Here is a 12,709-nt window from a genome sequence, read left to right on the forward strand (position 1 = left end):
CAGGGCGGAGTCTCCAGGAATCAACGCAAAGCACCATGGAACAAAAAAAACATGGAAAGGCCGCATGGCTCTGAGACTGCCGAGTCCTCCAGCAATACTTGTCCTTAACAGAACATGGAAAACTGAATCTGTAAGATCTTTGGATTGATAATGGAGAAGGCTTTAATGTACAATCAGGCCATACCTGTATATACCGAATGTTATGTAAATGCATTCTGAAATATATTTTTAAATAAATATTTAATTTCTCTGTTAATATTATGCTCATAAAATATTGTAATTCATTTTACAATAAGCTGTTTATGATGCCAATAACCTTTCAAACTATTTTGTTGGGTCTTTCAGTTACACAATTGCTGATTTATCTCTTTTGTGATGTTTTTCCAATGAACTCTACATACACACCTACTGCCCTCCAAAAATGTCATCATGTCTGGCATATAATTTCCAAAGGCCAAGACTTCGGTTTTGACAGCAGTCAGGAGTCATGATTTGCTACTTGTTGATTGACTGCAGGGGAGGGACATTTTGTAGAGAGAAGAATCTGATTGAACAATTGTTTGTGTAGTGCAAGTTGAGTCATTATTATTTTTATCAATTTTTTTGTAGGTAGAGAAAAAAAATTGCATAAGCCCACATTAATTTAAAAAAATTTAAAATGTGTATAGGCCTATATAAATGTAAAATTTGTCAACAACAGCTAGCTAACACACACGGTCAAGGGTAACACGTTTTTTTTTTTAGTTTTCTCATGGAATAAGCTATTCAACCAGGGGTTGAATTTGCATTAGGCTATAAAACACACTCAGCTCCATTTTTGGTTGCTGAACCATACACATTTCTCTTCGTCACAGGGAGGAAAAATCTAGTGATCGAGCATTACGTTAGTTTCGAGATAGTCTGCATCATAAGGGCTCTGGTAGTATGTGGATGATTGGGTGTTGAGTCTGCATAGGATGCACTGTTGTCAGGGAGAAGTGCAAGTCACCTTCATTCGGTTGGCCCAGAAGCCCATATCTAACGCAGAGGATCACAGAACTACACCAACCACGTACGGCGGTTCCGAAACAAGGTCCACTATGTCTGGCCACTAAATCAACGGTCCAGCCGGGAAGATAGAGCACAGACCGTTGTTTATTGGCATCGCTGGCGTGAATGAGAATTTGCCGAATCGCTGAGTTAGATGACAAAGCCGATGATGGGTTTATCGCTCCGCTAAATAGATTTAATGCGCCTCTGAATGCATTAACCCCGTCACTGGCGGGTGCTGAACGGGATATCTCGGCGTGTCCTATTCGGACCGGAGCGCCTGTGGGGTTTCCCTGAACGCTTTGCAGCGTTTTCAGCCATGGCTCTGGTGACTCTGCAGCGCTCCCCTACACCCAGCGCCGCATCCTCAGCCAGCACCAACGCGGGGGAGGTGAGTGGAGGCTGACCGGCGGAGGCAATGCCGGGGATGCATAGCGCCTAAACAGCGAATATTAGTCGGGCCTGTGGCTCTTGGATCATTTCTCCTTTCTAACGATGTGCAAATTTAGCAGTACAAGAGGTCACTGAGTTCAGCCTGCTGTGTAGACGAGCGCATGCTGAAGTTTTTCACATTAGCGATGAGGAGGTTGTTTTCAGGCAGTGTGAATGAGAGCACGCGACTGATGATGATGGGGATTAACTCGATTTGCCCAAACAAAACAAAGCATGCCAGTGCTGAATTATGGCTCTGTTGTTGAAATTATCAAAATAAATTTGTGTATGTGGTTGAAGTATGTGATACTTATTTTCCTTTAGTGGCTGTGTAGGTGCATTGTGCAATTATCATTTCATTGTTTATCCTACCTTACATTCAATAACAGTATCTTATTTGTGTGTGTTGGGGATAAAGTGGTCATAACTGGGCTGCCTTGTATATTTAACGCAGTATCAATTCAGCCATACTACAAATAGCCTATGCTTTACGGTTTCTAAGTAATAGGATACTTATGACCTATTGAACGTTTGGTAGTTCTCACTATGTACGATTCGTGAACGAACCTCATTATTATTTGCACATTGAGTCGAATCTTTTAAAAGAATCGGTTGAATTGATTCATCAAACCTATCTGAAATTAAGATTAGAAACGGTGTCAAACATGTCAGAATGGTTTTCATGTAAAAGCCTCATTAATCCGAGAATTCTCTATTCGGGGATTTGCAATTTATAATGAGCTGAAAGTTATGTAAAATTAAGTGCATTTATAGTATGAGAGATATAGCTAAAATTGCTTTATTTAAACATATTGGAACGATTTTATGAGGGTTTTATGAGCACACATACGATACGGAGAGGGTTTTAATAGATAAGATTTCTTTAAACTCGTGCAAAAACTTTTTTTTAAAACAGGAGTAAATTAATTTCCATACTGTTTAATACGAATATAATATAATGTGTTTTCTAAATTACTTTGCTAGCTAAATCATGACTTCACCTGACTGAACTGGTCTTGGGCACATTAAATTACAATAAACGGTCTTATTAATAAATGCTGTGCTTGTCAGGGACCACTACTCCATGAACTAATAGAATAGCTGAATCATTTTTTTTAACCGGTTCTTTGAAACGAACTGTTCGAAAGAACGGTGTCTTCACTTCACTTCTCCCAGTACACTCACTGCAATGATGTCATTGAATAAATACTCTGCCTGGTGACCAATCATGGGACCCAGAATGTTGTCATGTGCCCCCCACCCCAGATTTTGCTATTGAGGCTTCTTAGAGACAGCCCACTAATGAGCTAGCCTACCATAACATAAGCCCACAGTCCATCCCGAGGCTTTCATTTTTTAATGTGCCCTAAATCTATCCAAAGTATTTTTGTTTTGCTTAAGCATAAAACGTTTCTGTGTACTATTTAAAGAATTCAGTTTTTGGATTTCTGGATCCATCTCATCAAAGAGTCTGGTGTTAATGGCTTTCCATCTCTAAGCCATAATTTGAGACATCCAGAATTGATTTTTTTTATATGCAAAGTAATTTCTTACAGTGTACAGTTTCTACCAGGGCCTTTTGTAATTCCACATCTGCTGTTTTATTTGTCAGGATTTAGGCAGTGATGATGATCGAAAGGCAAACCTAAGGTCAGTGCTATTATTATTTATCTTATCTAATCCTTTTTTAACTATGATGATGAATCTTAATTTTGGAATCTCTTCATAATTGTGTATGTGGCCTGTTTCAGCCTAAGTGAAAGTTTCTTCATGGTAAAAGGGGCAGCTCTGTTTTTACAGCAAGGCAGCAGTGCACAAGGGCCCAGAACACCCACCCATCATAAAAATGCAGGTAAACCACAACAAGGTCATAACCATGATCAATTTTGTTTGTGTGAAGAATTTGAAGACATTCAATAATTAAGGATTCAAGGGAATTAATAAAAAGCATTTTGCATCACTGGATATTATTGTCAGTTTAACATTTCTATCGTAAAACAGTTGTCAGATATTAAATGTTTGGCTTCTTTCATCTTCACAAGTTTTTGGTTTCTGTAAACAGCTAAGCCTTCCTTTTTTATTTGATTAGCCATCTCAGTCATTTAGACATTGATCAACGCTGTTAGACCGTTGAGGAAAACCACCTTGAAAATGTAATTTAGTCATAATGTAATGGAGTGCAGCAGAAGAGCATCATAATATCAAATATTGGTGTGAGCAATTTGGCCATTTCTGATTATTGGGGGGAACTTGCCCACCTTAATGTCTATGGTGGTTACTGCCTTGAACCACAACAATAAAAGTGGATTTTCCATTAACAACTTTTGCTACACTGTTATGTTATTGTTGATGAAAATAGTGGTTTACTGTCCATAAAATTATCAAAGTTGTGTTCTTTATTTGTCATTGTTGTTAAAGGGGATCTACCACAGCATCTACAAGTAATGATAAACACCCTTCGTTCTGAGGATAGAATTAAACTAGTAAGTGATGTACATTGTGTCAAGTACAATGTAGGAATGAGTACTGCTCACAATGTGCATATACCAATGGACACTGTCTCCATCAACAGGTTGTTAGGTTAGAAAGCGGTTGGACAGACCACGTGCGGTACATGGTGGTTGTCTACACAAATGGGCATCAGGACACTGAAGAAAACATGCTGCTTGGGGTGGACTTTACAGATAAGGACAGGTAGGAATCCGCTTGTTCGAACTTACAGCCTGTATGCATTCATTGTATTCTTTATATCACACCTATTGGTAGACACAAATTATTGTTTGTTTGTTTGTTTGTTTGCTGTAGTAAAAGTTGCTCTATTGGGATGACCCTACCACTTTGGAGTGATACCAAAATTCACTTGGATGGAGATGGGTAAATAAATGAATTCACTTCCTGAAAGGCAAATGTTAAATCCTACTTTACGGCTTTAGGTGTCTTGTCTTGAATTTTCCTGACCCATGTTGACATTGTTTCATTAAATGTTTTTCTTTTCCTGGTTAATTGATTGCTTACACATCCCATAGACAGAAATACACTATTATATTATAATACACTGTCTATGTTTGGTCCCACTTAAAATCACTTTATAAATGTGTACAGAGAATGACCTCTACAGGTTCAGTACGAAATAACATGTTTATGATCTCCGTGCATGTGACCTGGTGGCTATTGACAGAGGCATTATTTAGAGAGAATATTCCACTGGTTTGTGGTGTAAAGTTGTTCCACTGACCAGCCTGGGAAAGCAGCATCGTCCTGCTGCCTGCTTATGCATTTCTGTATAATCACAAATGATGTCATGACTCATAATTTACATGCCTGAACTCCCCTCTCTCACCCCCAGAGGTTTCAGTGTGAGCACAGCAGGAAGACTACATGTTTTTAAGCCTGTGTCAGTCCAGGCTATGTGGTATGTTAACTATTACATATCCTTGTATAGTGCGTTTATAATGTGCTTTTTTTCTGTTGATATTTTAATAGTGTTCTCACACACTTCATAAATCGTTTACGTTTGGTTTGATGTATGCAGGTCTGCCCTCCAGGTGTTGCACAAAGCATGTGAGGTGTCCTGCAGATACAGCTACTTCCCAGGAGGGATGGCCCTCACATGGGTTGGCTTTTATGAGAGCTGTATATCCTCAGAGCAGAGTTGTATCAGTGAGTGGAATGCTGTGACAGATCTGGAGAACACGCGGCCTGACTCACCAGTCATGTTTTCTGATCAGTGAGTTCATATATCAGCGTATTGCAAAAAGTACTATAAGCAGACTGATAAACTGATTCTAGTAATAAAAGATTGAATACTCTGTTATGGTACTAAAATTGCATTTTGTGGGCTTATTATGGGACTGAAAACCTAAATTATTTTGTTTATATTAACATTGTTTTTCATGTCATGCACAGGCCAACAGAGAGAGAGAGAACTGAGTGTTTGATTAAAGCCAAACTCCGAAACATAATGATGTTTCAGGACCTGGAAAATATTACTTCTAAGGAGGTATATGTAATCAGGCTTTTGTGCCATGGTTTACATGAATCCCGCAGCCATGGAAGGAGCATTAAACTGAATCCTTTCACTTCTGTAGATCCGAAATGAACTGGAACAACATATGAGCTGCAACCTGAGAGAGTATAAAGAGTTTATTGACAATGAGATGCTGCTTATCCTGGGCCAGATGGACAAGGCTACACTCATATTTGATCATCTGTACCTGGTAAAGCTTCCTCCAAGATTTCTCTGCCATCCATGTTTGATTCTTGTTTGCTTAAGATGTTTGCTGACCTAAAAAGAGAAGCGCATAGTATAAGTTCACTGATAGGTTGGGGGGGGAGGCTGTATGCATGTACTACTGCATTGCTCAGTTTACTCAAACTATTTTGGATTAATCCAAAAAAAAAAAAATAATAATAATCCTTCTGGTTATTGAAAACAACAAAACATCACAGATAAGTACACAAATGGTAAGAAGGGCCAATCTGCAGCACTTACACTATGTAAGCAAACACACGCAGGAGTTTGCAGATAAGATTAACTGTCAAGATCAAAAAGGTTGGATAACAATTATTTTCATTATTTTACTTCATTTTTTTATTTTATTTAAAAAAGTTTTTGCAGTATTTATTTACCTAAATCATAATTATAGTGCACTTGGTCTAAACTTTTGATCATTCTGAGTCGCATCCACTGAAAACAAGATCCCTTTAAGTTTACAACAAAATGACATGGTTATTGACAGGAGCCTTAAGACTCTGAAACAAATAGAGCTATGGTTGTTGTACATCTCATTAATTGCAGGGCTCAGAATGGAATGCTTCCAACTTGGAGGAGCTTCAAGACTCTGGGTTAGTGCTGCTATACATCAACTGACTGTGCATTGAGTTAAAATGATATGTGTAGTTAACACAAATCAGCAGTAAATAGTCTAACATCTGTTTATTTTTATGCAGGGTTGGGTATATCCTCAATGTCACAAGAGAAATTGACAACTTTTTCCCAGGTACTTTTTGTTATTGTAATATCCGAGTTCATGATGATGAGACTACAGATCTGCTGGCACACTGGAACGAAACCTACAATTTCATAGTTAAAGCCAAGTGAGTTACTTTTCATGTTTAGAAAGACATTAGAAACATGTTCCTGTCATGTGCTGTTTCACTCAGTAAAGCTATATTGTAGCCAATTTGTTTGTTTTTTTGACGTGAATGCCCTGTTTGTATTTCATATAGGAAAAACAACTCTAAATGCTTTGTACATTGCAAGATGGGAGTGAGTCGTTCAGCATCCACTGTCATTGCTTATGCCATGAAGGAGTATGGATGGTCGCTTGAGAAGGCATACAGTTTTGTCAAACAGAAGAGGAATATAGCACAACCCAATCCAGCTTTTATGAAACAACTTGCTGAGTACGAGGGGATTTTAGATGCCAGGTGGGAAATCCCAAGATAATAAGACACATGTTCTTTTTGACATCATATATAGCATTCTTCTTCCATTTGCATTCACATTTATATTTATTCATTTAGCATACACAGTTTATTCAGAGAATCTTACTTTTCATTTGTACATTCCTTAATCATTGTGAATATTACTGTGAATAATGTGAAAAGAACAGCTTTAGAACAGCGTGAATTTCCCGGTCCAGGCTGGTTTGTGTTGGTTTGGTACTAGTGAAGCTGATCCACTAGCATGGTCTTTCTAGTGAAAATTAACTGAACAACAAAGACTAGGTGGGGACATAAACATGGGGCCCATCTCAACTGTTTCTTGTGACCACATGCGGTGGTCTTTCAATCATGGAATAAAGGGACAAAGTTTGATTTTATTTATTTTTTGTCAGTTTCTTTGACTGTATTTCTTTTTTCCCACTATCAAGAGATGACTGCTACCTCTGTTCCCTGTCATTGTAGCAAGCAGAGACACAACAAACTCTGGCAACCGGATGGTGATGAGTATTCGCTGGAGGGTCTCCAGGCTTCAGCTGCCAGTGGTGTCCAGTCTCCTCAATTTTCGTCACTGCACCCCGATCAAGGGCAGACTGCTTGGGGCCATGGTGGAGCAAGTGCTTCCCCCTGCTGCGGAGAAGAGCCGACAGATCATCTCAATTACAACTACTACTTCCGGCGACTATCAGACACCGCTCTTGACAGTGAACCCTCCACGCCAGTTCGAGGTCCTCCACTTTTAGGCATGGAACGAGTCTTTATTGAGATTGAGGATGTAGAGAGGGATGCGTTGTTGGACGATGAAGGTTTCCCTATGGCACACTTGGCCCTTCCCGGGGAGGGCACAGCAGCCCAGACCTGTGGCCGACTGGAGCCTATAGAGGACATGCGCTTGAGGCTGGAGTTTAGCACGGTGGAGGAGGAGGATGAGGAGGAAGCACAAAAGGAGGAGGCGGAGATGGCCGCTTTAGCTCGTGGCGAGGAGACGCTGAGGGGGGACGAAAACCTGGCTAGCTCGAACCGCTTTAACAACGAGAATGCCAACAACAGCAACAGGCTGGCTGGGAAACGCAGCTGCTCTTCTGGCTTTGACGTGAGTATGACGTCTTAGCTGTAGCGGCAGCTCTCCTGGCTTGTATGCAAGCTTATAGCTCAAAGAGCTCTTTTCTGTGAATCCGTCCCAAATGCTTTACTTTCTCTAAAGCGTCCCGTACTCTTACACCTTTAAAAAACCTAACCATGCATTCTCCCTGCCTGTGTGTATTCATCGGTTTAGGACAGTGCTAGCATTGGAAAGCCCTACAAAGTGAAGCCCTCATATCAGTCGTGCCGAGACTGCCTGCGCCTGCCCGGTGGCCGCTGCTGCGAACGTCGCACCCATCGCCTTAACCTGCCACGTCACACTGGCCTGCCCAGTTTGTCCATCCAGGCCCCCAGAGGACACAAATTCAGTCCCGTTTCCGCCAATAAGGTGCCTCCTCCTGCCCCTCTGCATCACATGAGCAGTGGGCACTGCCAGTGCATTCGTTGCTTCGGTCAAGCCAACTCGGACATTTACAACAAGCAACTGAGCTGCGAAGACCTTCCTCAGGATTTGCATTATTCCTTGGAGACTGAGGACAAAATGGTAGGGGAGGACGAGGGGAGTAAGGAATGCTCCAGTAGTCCTAAGACAGAGCTCACTCTCCTGAGGCTCAGTTTGGATGGTGAGAGGCCTATGGTGGAGCTCAGTCAGGGGGCCCTTCTGGAGACGCAGCTGGTGCACCATAGACTGGAACAACTGTCAGAGCAGATGGACTTGATCATAGAAGACATTGCAACAGAGGACATGGAAGTGGATGAGGGGAACATCCCCAGCTTGCACCCTGGTTCCGGTGAACTCCAGCAAACACTCGCACTGGCCTCAGGCCTGACACGCAGCTCCAGCAGCGACAGTCTGCAGAGAATTTGCAGAGGCCAGCCGGGCTTGGTACGTCAGCGAGCTCAAGAGATTGAGGCCCGTGTGCGGCTCACCGGACTGACCATGTCCTCCCAACTCAAAAGGTCTAATTCACTGGCCAAGCTAGGTGACTTGGCCATCTCCACAGAGGACCTCATGCTTTCCACCACAGTCTCCACTGACTACGACAACCAAGAGTCTGCTCTTTGCGTGCAATCCTCTTCCTCCCCCAAGCTCTTTTTAACTTCAACTGTGTTGCAGAGTTTGAAAAGCTGACTCCAAGATTTTAGAACTGCTTTCTCAGTGAATGGGACCGATCCAGTCCTACAGCCATCGAGAGCAACCATGGAGGCTGATGCTGCAAGACACCTCATGAGAACAATCAGGCCAGGCTTGGACATACTTCCAGCAGCCCTTTACATAACTGCACTGCATTCTTCATGTGTTTGTCTGTGCTTTAACTAAGATATATATTAAAGCATGCTCTGGCTTGGACCTTCATTAATGGCTTTGTTGATACTGGTTTTCTTTGTCTTGCTAAAGGAAGCCCTACCTGTTAAGGTTTTAATATACACGTGGCCCAGGTGGCATAATCAGACCTTTTTAAATGAACAGATTTTCCTCAAATATTTGTTTGATCTCCATAATTTAAACTTTCTTTAACTTTAAAACTCCAGTTTTGTGCCCTTTGGTTGATATTCTAACAACATAGATGACATTTTGCCTCCCAGTTTGTTGTACAGCAAATGTATGTGCTACTGCAAAAGAACCAATGCAGTTGTGATGATTTAATAGCAAAAAGAGACCATTATTCTGATTTAGATAGTCATTACGAACCATAGAGGTGCACATAAATGTGAAAATTAGAAACATGTTATGGAATAACTAATCAGACCACTGATCATAGAAATTTTCAGTCCATAGAAATTACTGGTTGGACCAAATAAGGTGGTAGGTGAGTATTTATAAGTTATTTAAAAACTGAATTAGATTTAGAAGTAGTTATTGATATTTCCGTGATAACATCTGAGCTATGGCTTTATTAAAACATGATCAAAATCTAAGCCCAAAAAATTCATATCTAATTGACTATTACAATTAAACACTGAAGTCATAATATTAAATTGGTGACTTTTTTGTTAACTTGAAACGTGCCTTCAAAAGTTGTATAGTTCCACAAACTTTTGTGAGGAAATTTTTATTCCACTCTGATAGTTACTTGGATGACTTCAACAAAGCCACATAATTATTGTCTATTTCCAGAGAAAAATGCAACATGAATGTGGTTGGCTACTTGTCTTACAACACTAATTTGCTTCTCAGCTGCTGTTTATTAGGTCAGTTACATCTATAATGTGCTACTAGAGTAGCTACTGTTATGTAATTTAGCTTAAGCTGTTTATTGTACAAATTGTAGCCTGTGATGTGCAAAAGGCTTTAGCAGCAACACATTAGTACAATACAGTCTTCAAATTGACCAGAGGATGTTCAAATGTGTCACTATCGTCCTTTAAAAGGTCCTTTTAAAGTGTCTCCTATATGAAATGACATCATAGCATCTGATGATGACAGTTATGTACGCTGAGTATTAACAGGTATGAACAGTTTGTTATGATATTGTGGGTATAGGACCTGCTTGAGCTTGTCAATTAAATACCATGATGATGTATGATATCTGTAAAAGAACACACAAAGTTTGATTAGTGCTCCAAGATAACTAAGTTTGCAAGCATTGATTAAACTTGGCCTTAATTATTTTTTCATATATATATATATATATATATATATATATGAAAAAAAATATTAATGTTATTGGTCTTTGTGTTGCCCACTAAGGTTTTTTTTTATATACGTATATGTATATTTATGCAAAGTGGCCTGTGCAATAAGTGTAAACAAGAATTTGAAGAGGATAATTTTTATTTATACAATAATGTGAAAAGTAACACGTTTGCATTAAGAAGAATGAAAATCTGAGAAAAAAGCACCTCGAGTGAGATTCGAAAGAAGGTGTTTTTCTTTTTATTCCCATATGGTCTGCATGGGCTCAGTCACTGCTGTATGAAACTATTATGTTTTGATTTTAAAGCTGTGAGACCTACTTCATATTGCTTTTGCAAATTCCAAATGGTTTGGAACTTAATATTGGCTTTTTATTTATCAAATTATTTATTTTCCACATTTTTAAAAAATATATATAATGAGGGCATTCCCATTTCAAAGTATAGTTGTTTATTTATTTATTTATTTGGGGGGGTACAATTATTAAATAAAATAAAATTATTACGATTGCCAAAAAAAGATGGCGTTCCAAAGAGAGTAAAGTTGGAGTTTTGCTTTCCACTCATGGCTTGTCATACCTCCTCCCAGCTGCTGCTGATTTGAGTACTAGACATTTTGTTTCTTCGGACATGCAAGTGCCTTACCTGTTGCCATTTGCAATCAGTTGTCTAACGGTTCTTTGGTGAAAACCGCTCTTTGTTTTCACAGAGGTTTTGTCTCCACCTTTTTGCAGTCTTTATAGGGCAAAGCTTATTTTGAAAAGAAAAATCATATTTTGTGGCTTAAGTCTGTTTATCTTTCATTTTGATACTACATTTCATTTTTGAATAGAGGAGACCAAAGTCATTTATCTATTTATTGTCATGTTTTGGCATGTTTGAACACACTAACCTAACAATAAAATCAATTCAAGAAACTAAGATTGCCTTTAGCCCTAAATAAACAGATCGTAAAAGTGAAACTTGGAACATACATCATCTATACACTGTACTTCATTTAAACCATTTTTAAGTTGTGCTGCACTTTGTTTTATAATGTAATGTACAGTTAATTATAGAAATAAATTGTTTATTGTCTGCATCAGAAATGGACCAGTATTGTGTTTTTTTTTTAACTATGAGTGGCTTAGAGAGAGAGAGAGAGAGAGAGAGATTGTGTGTTCTGTGTTGAATATTATTATAATAAATGCACTACACATCACAGTTCACTTAATATGGAGACATTATCTACAAAATGAGAATTTTTAAGTAAATGACATGTAAATAAAGAAAAAGTGTTGCTTTTCCTGACCTTTGAGTGCCACACAGAAGGAACTCTTATTGAATTAGGCAAATGTAATTCTGACATCACAAGACCAGACACAGGAGCATCCCAGAGACTGAGGCTGGAGTCAGTTAAACAGTTTTCAGTCCAATCCAAAGACGTATCTGCATCACTCGTGAGGATTTTTCTCCTTCTGCAGGAATACATGAACACAGTGAGATTGTGAGCTGTATTTGTATAGCATATTCTACATCTGTATTTGCCAGTATTGTGATTTCTGCTGTATTGTAAATCTCTCATGGCAGAAACCATCTGCTAAAGACATACATATAATATAATGTAAATGTATTTGTTAATTAGTTGTCTCAGGAAGATTTATTTTTAAAGACATCTTTAAAAAAAAAAAGTGAAACGCTATTTAAACGGATCACTGAACTTTAAAACATGTTTGACTGCATTTAGGTAAGACTGATTTGCATACAGTAGATAATAAAAACAGCTGGTGCTGATAGTTGTCATTTGAATAACAGCTTAGCTCTTATAGCTCAAATACAACCAGTGCGACAGCCAGTTTAACTTATTTATCCATCTGCTATTACTGTATGTGAAATTGTGTAAGTTGTATATTTGAGCATAACACTTTGTGCTAAACCTGCAAATTCTCTCAAATCTTTTGGGTAGGGAGCTAAACTGAGATAGAGTCTGTTTTTATGGATGGCCCTTCCCCACTGTTTGGGAAATTGCAAGCTGAGGTCGTCAAACTCAAAATAACCTATTAGATTTACTGTGCAGTGCCTGTGCAATGACATAACCTTAGTA

At 39.2% G+C, this 12,709-nt stretch overlaps 1 protein-coding gene across 1 annotated transcript; it reads left to right on the forward strand.

The window, feature by feature from the left end:
• The first annotated feature begins 837 nt into the window (after positions 1 to 837).
• LOC132139665 (protein phosphatase Slingshot homolog 1-like) lies at positions 838 to 10,469 on the forward strand. The gene is made up of 15 exons (XM_059548188.1): positions 838 to 1,420; positions 3,074 to 3,111; positions 3,213 to 3,313; positions 3,880 to 3,944; positions 4,034 to 4,155; positions 4,267 to 4,335; positions 4,808 to 4,873; positions 4,994 to 5,188; positions 5,368 to 5,461; positions 5,550 to 5,678; positions 6,260 to 6,306; positions 6,412 to 6,558; positions 6,691 to 6,891; positions 7,372 to 7,999; positions 8,183 to 10,469. Exons 1-15 carry the CDS (start codon positions 1,349 to 1,351, stop codon positions 9,119 to 9,121), a joined length of 2,913 nt encoding a protein of 970 aa, XP_059404171.1. The 5' UTR covers positions 838 to 1,348; the 3' UTR covers positions 9,122 to 10,469.
• Positions 10,470 to 12,709: the final 2,240 nt, after the last annotated feature.

Source organism: Carassius carassius, chromosome 4 (genome assembly GCF_963082965.1).
Source record: "Carassius carassius chromosome 4, fCarCar2.1, whole genome shotgun sequence".
NCBI classification, from domain to species: domain Eukaryota; kingdom Metazoa; phylum Chordata; class Actinopteri; order Cypriniformes; family Cyprinidae; genus Carassius; species Carassius carassius.

Bases quoted from the DNA above. Each gene is read 5' to 3' on its own strand.
- LOC132139665 (XM_059548188.1), top strand. From the start codon at position 1,349: ATGGCTCTGGTGACTCTGCAGCGCTCCCCTACACCCAGCGCCGCATCC. The intron at 1,421-3,073 runs GTGAGTGGAGGC...TTTATTTGTCAG, and splicing joins CCAGCACCAACGCGGGGGAG to GATTTAGGCAGTGATGATGA. The intron at 4,156-4,266 runs GTAGGAATCCGC...TGTTTGCTGTAG, and splicing joins GACTTTACAGATAAGGACAG to TAAAAGTTGCTCTATTGGGA.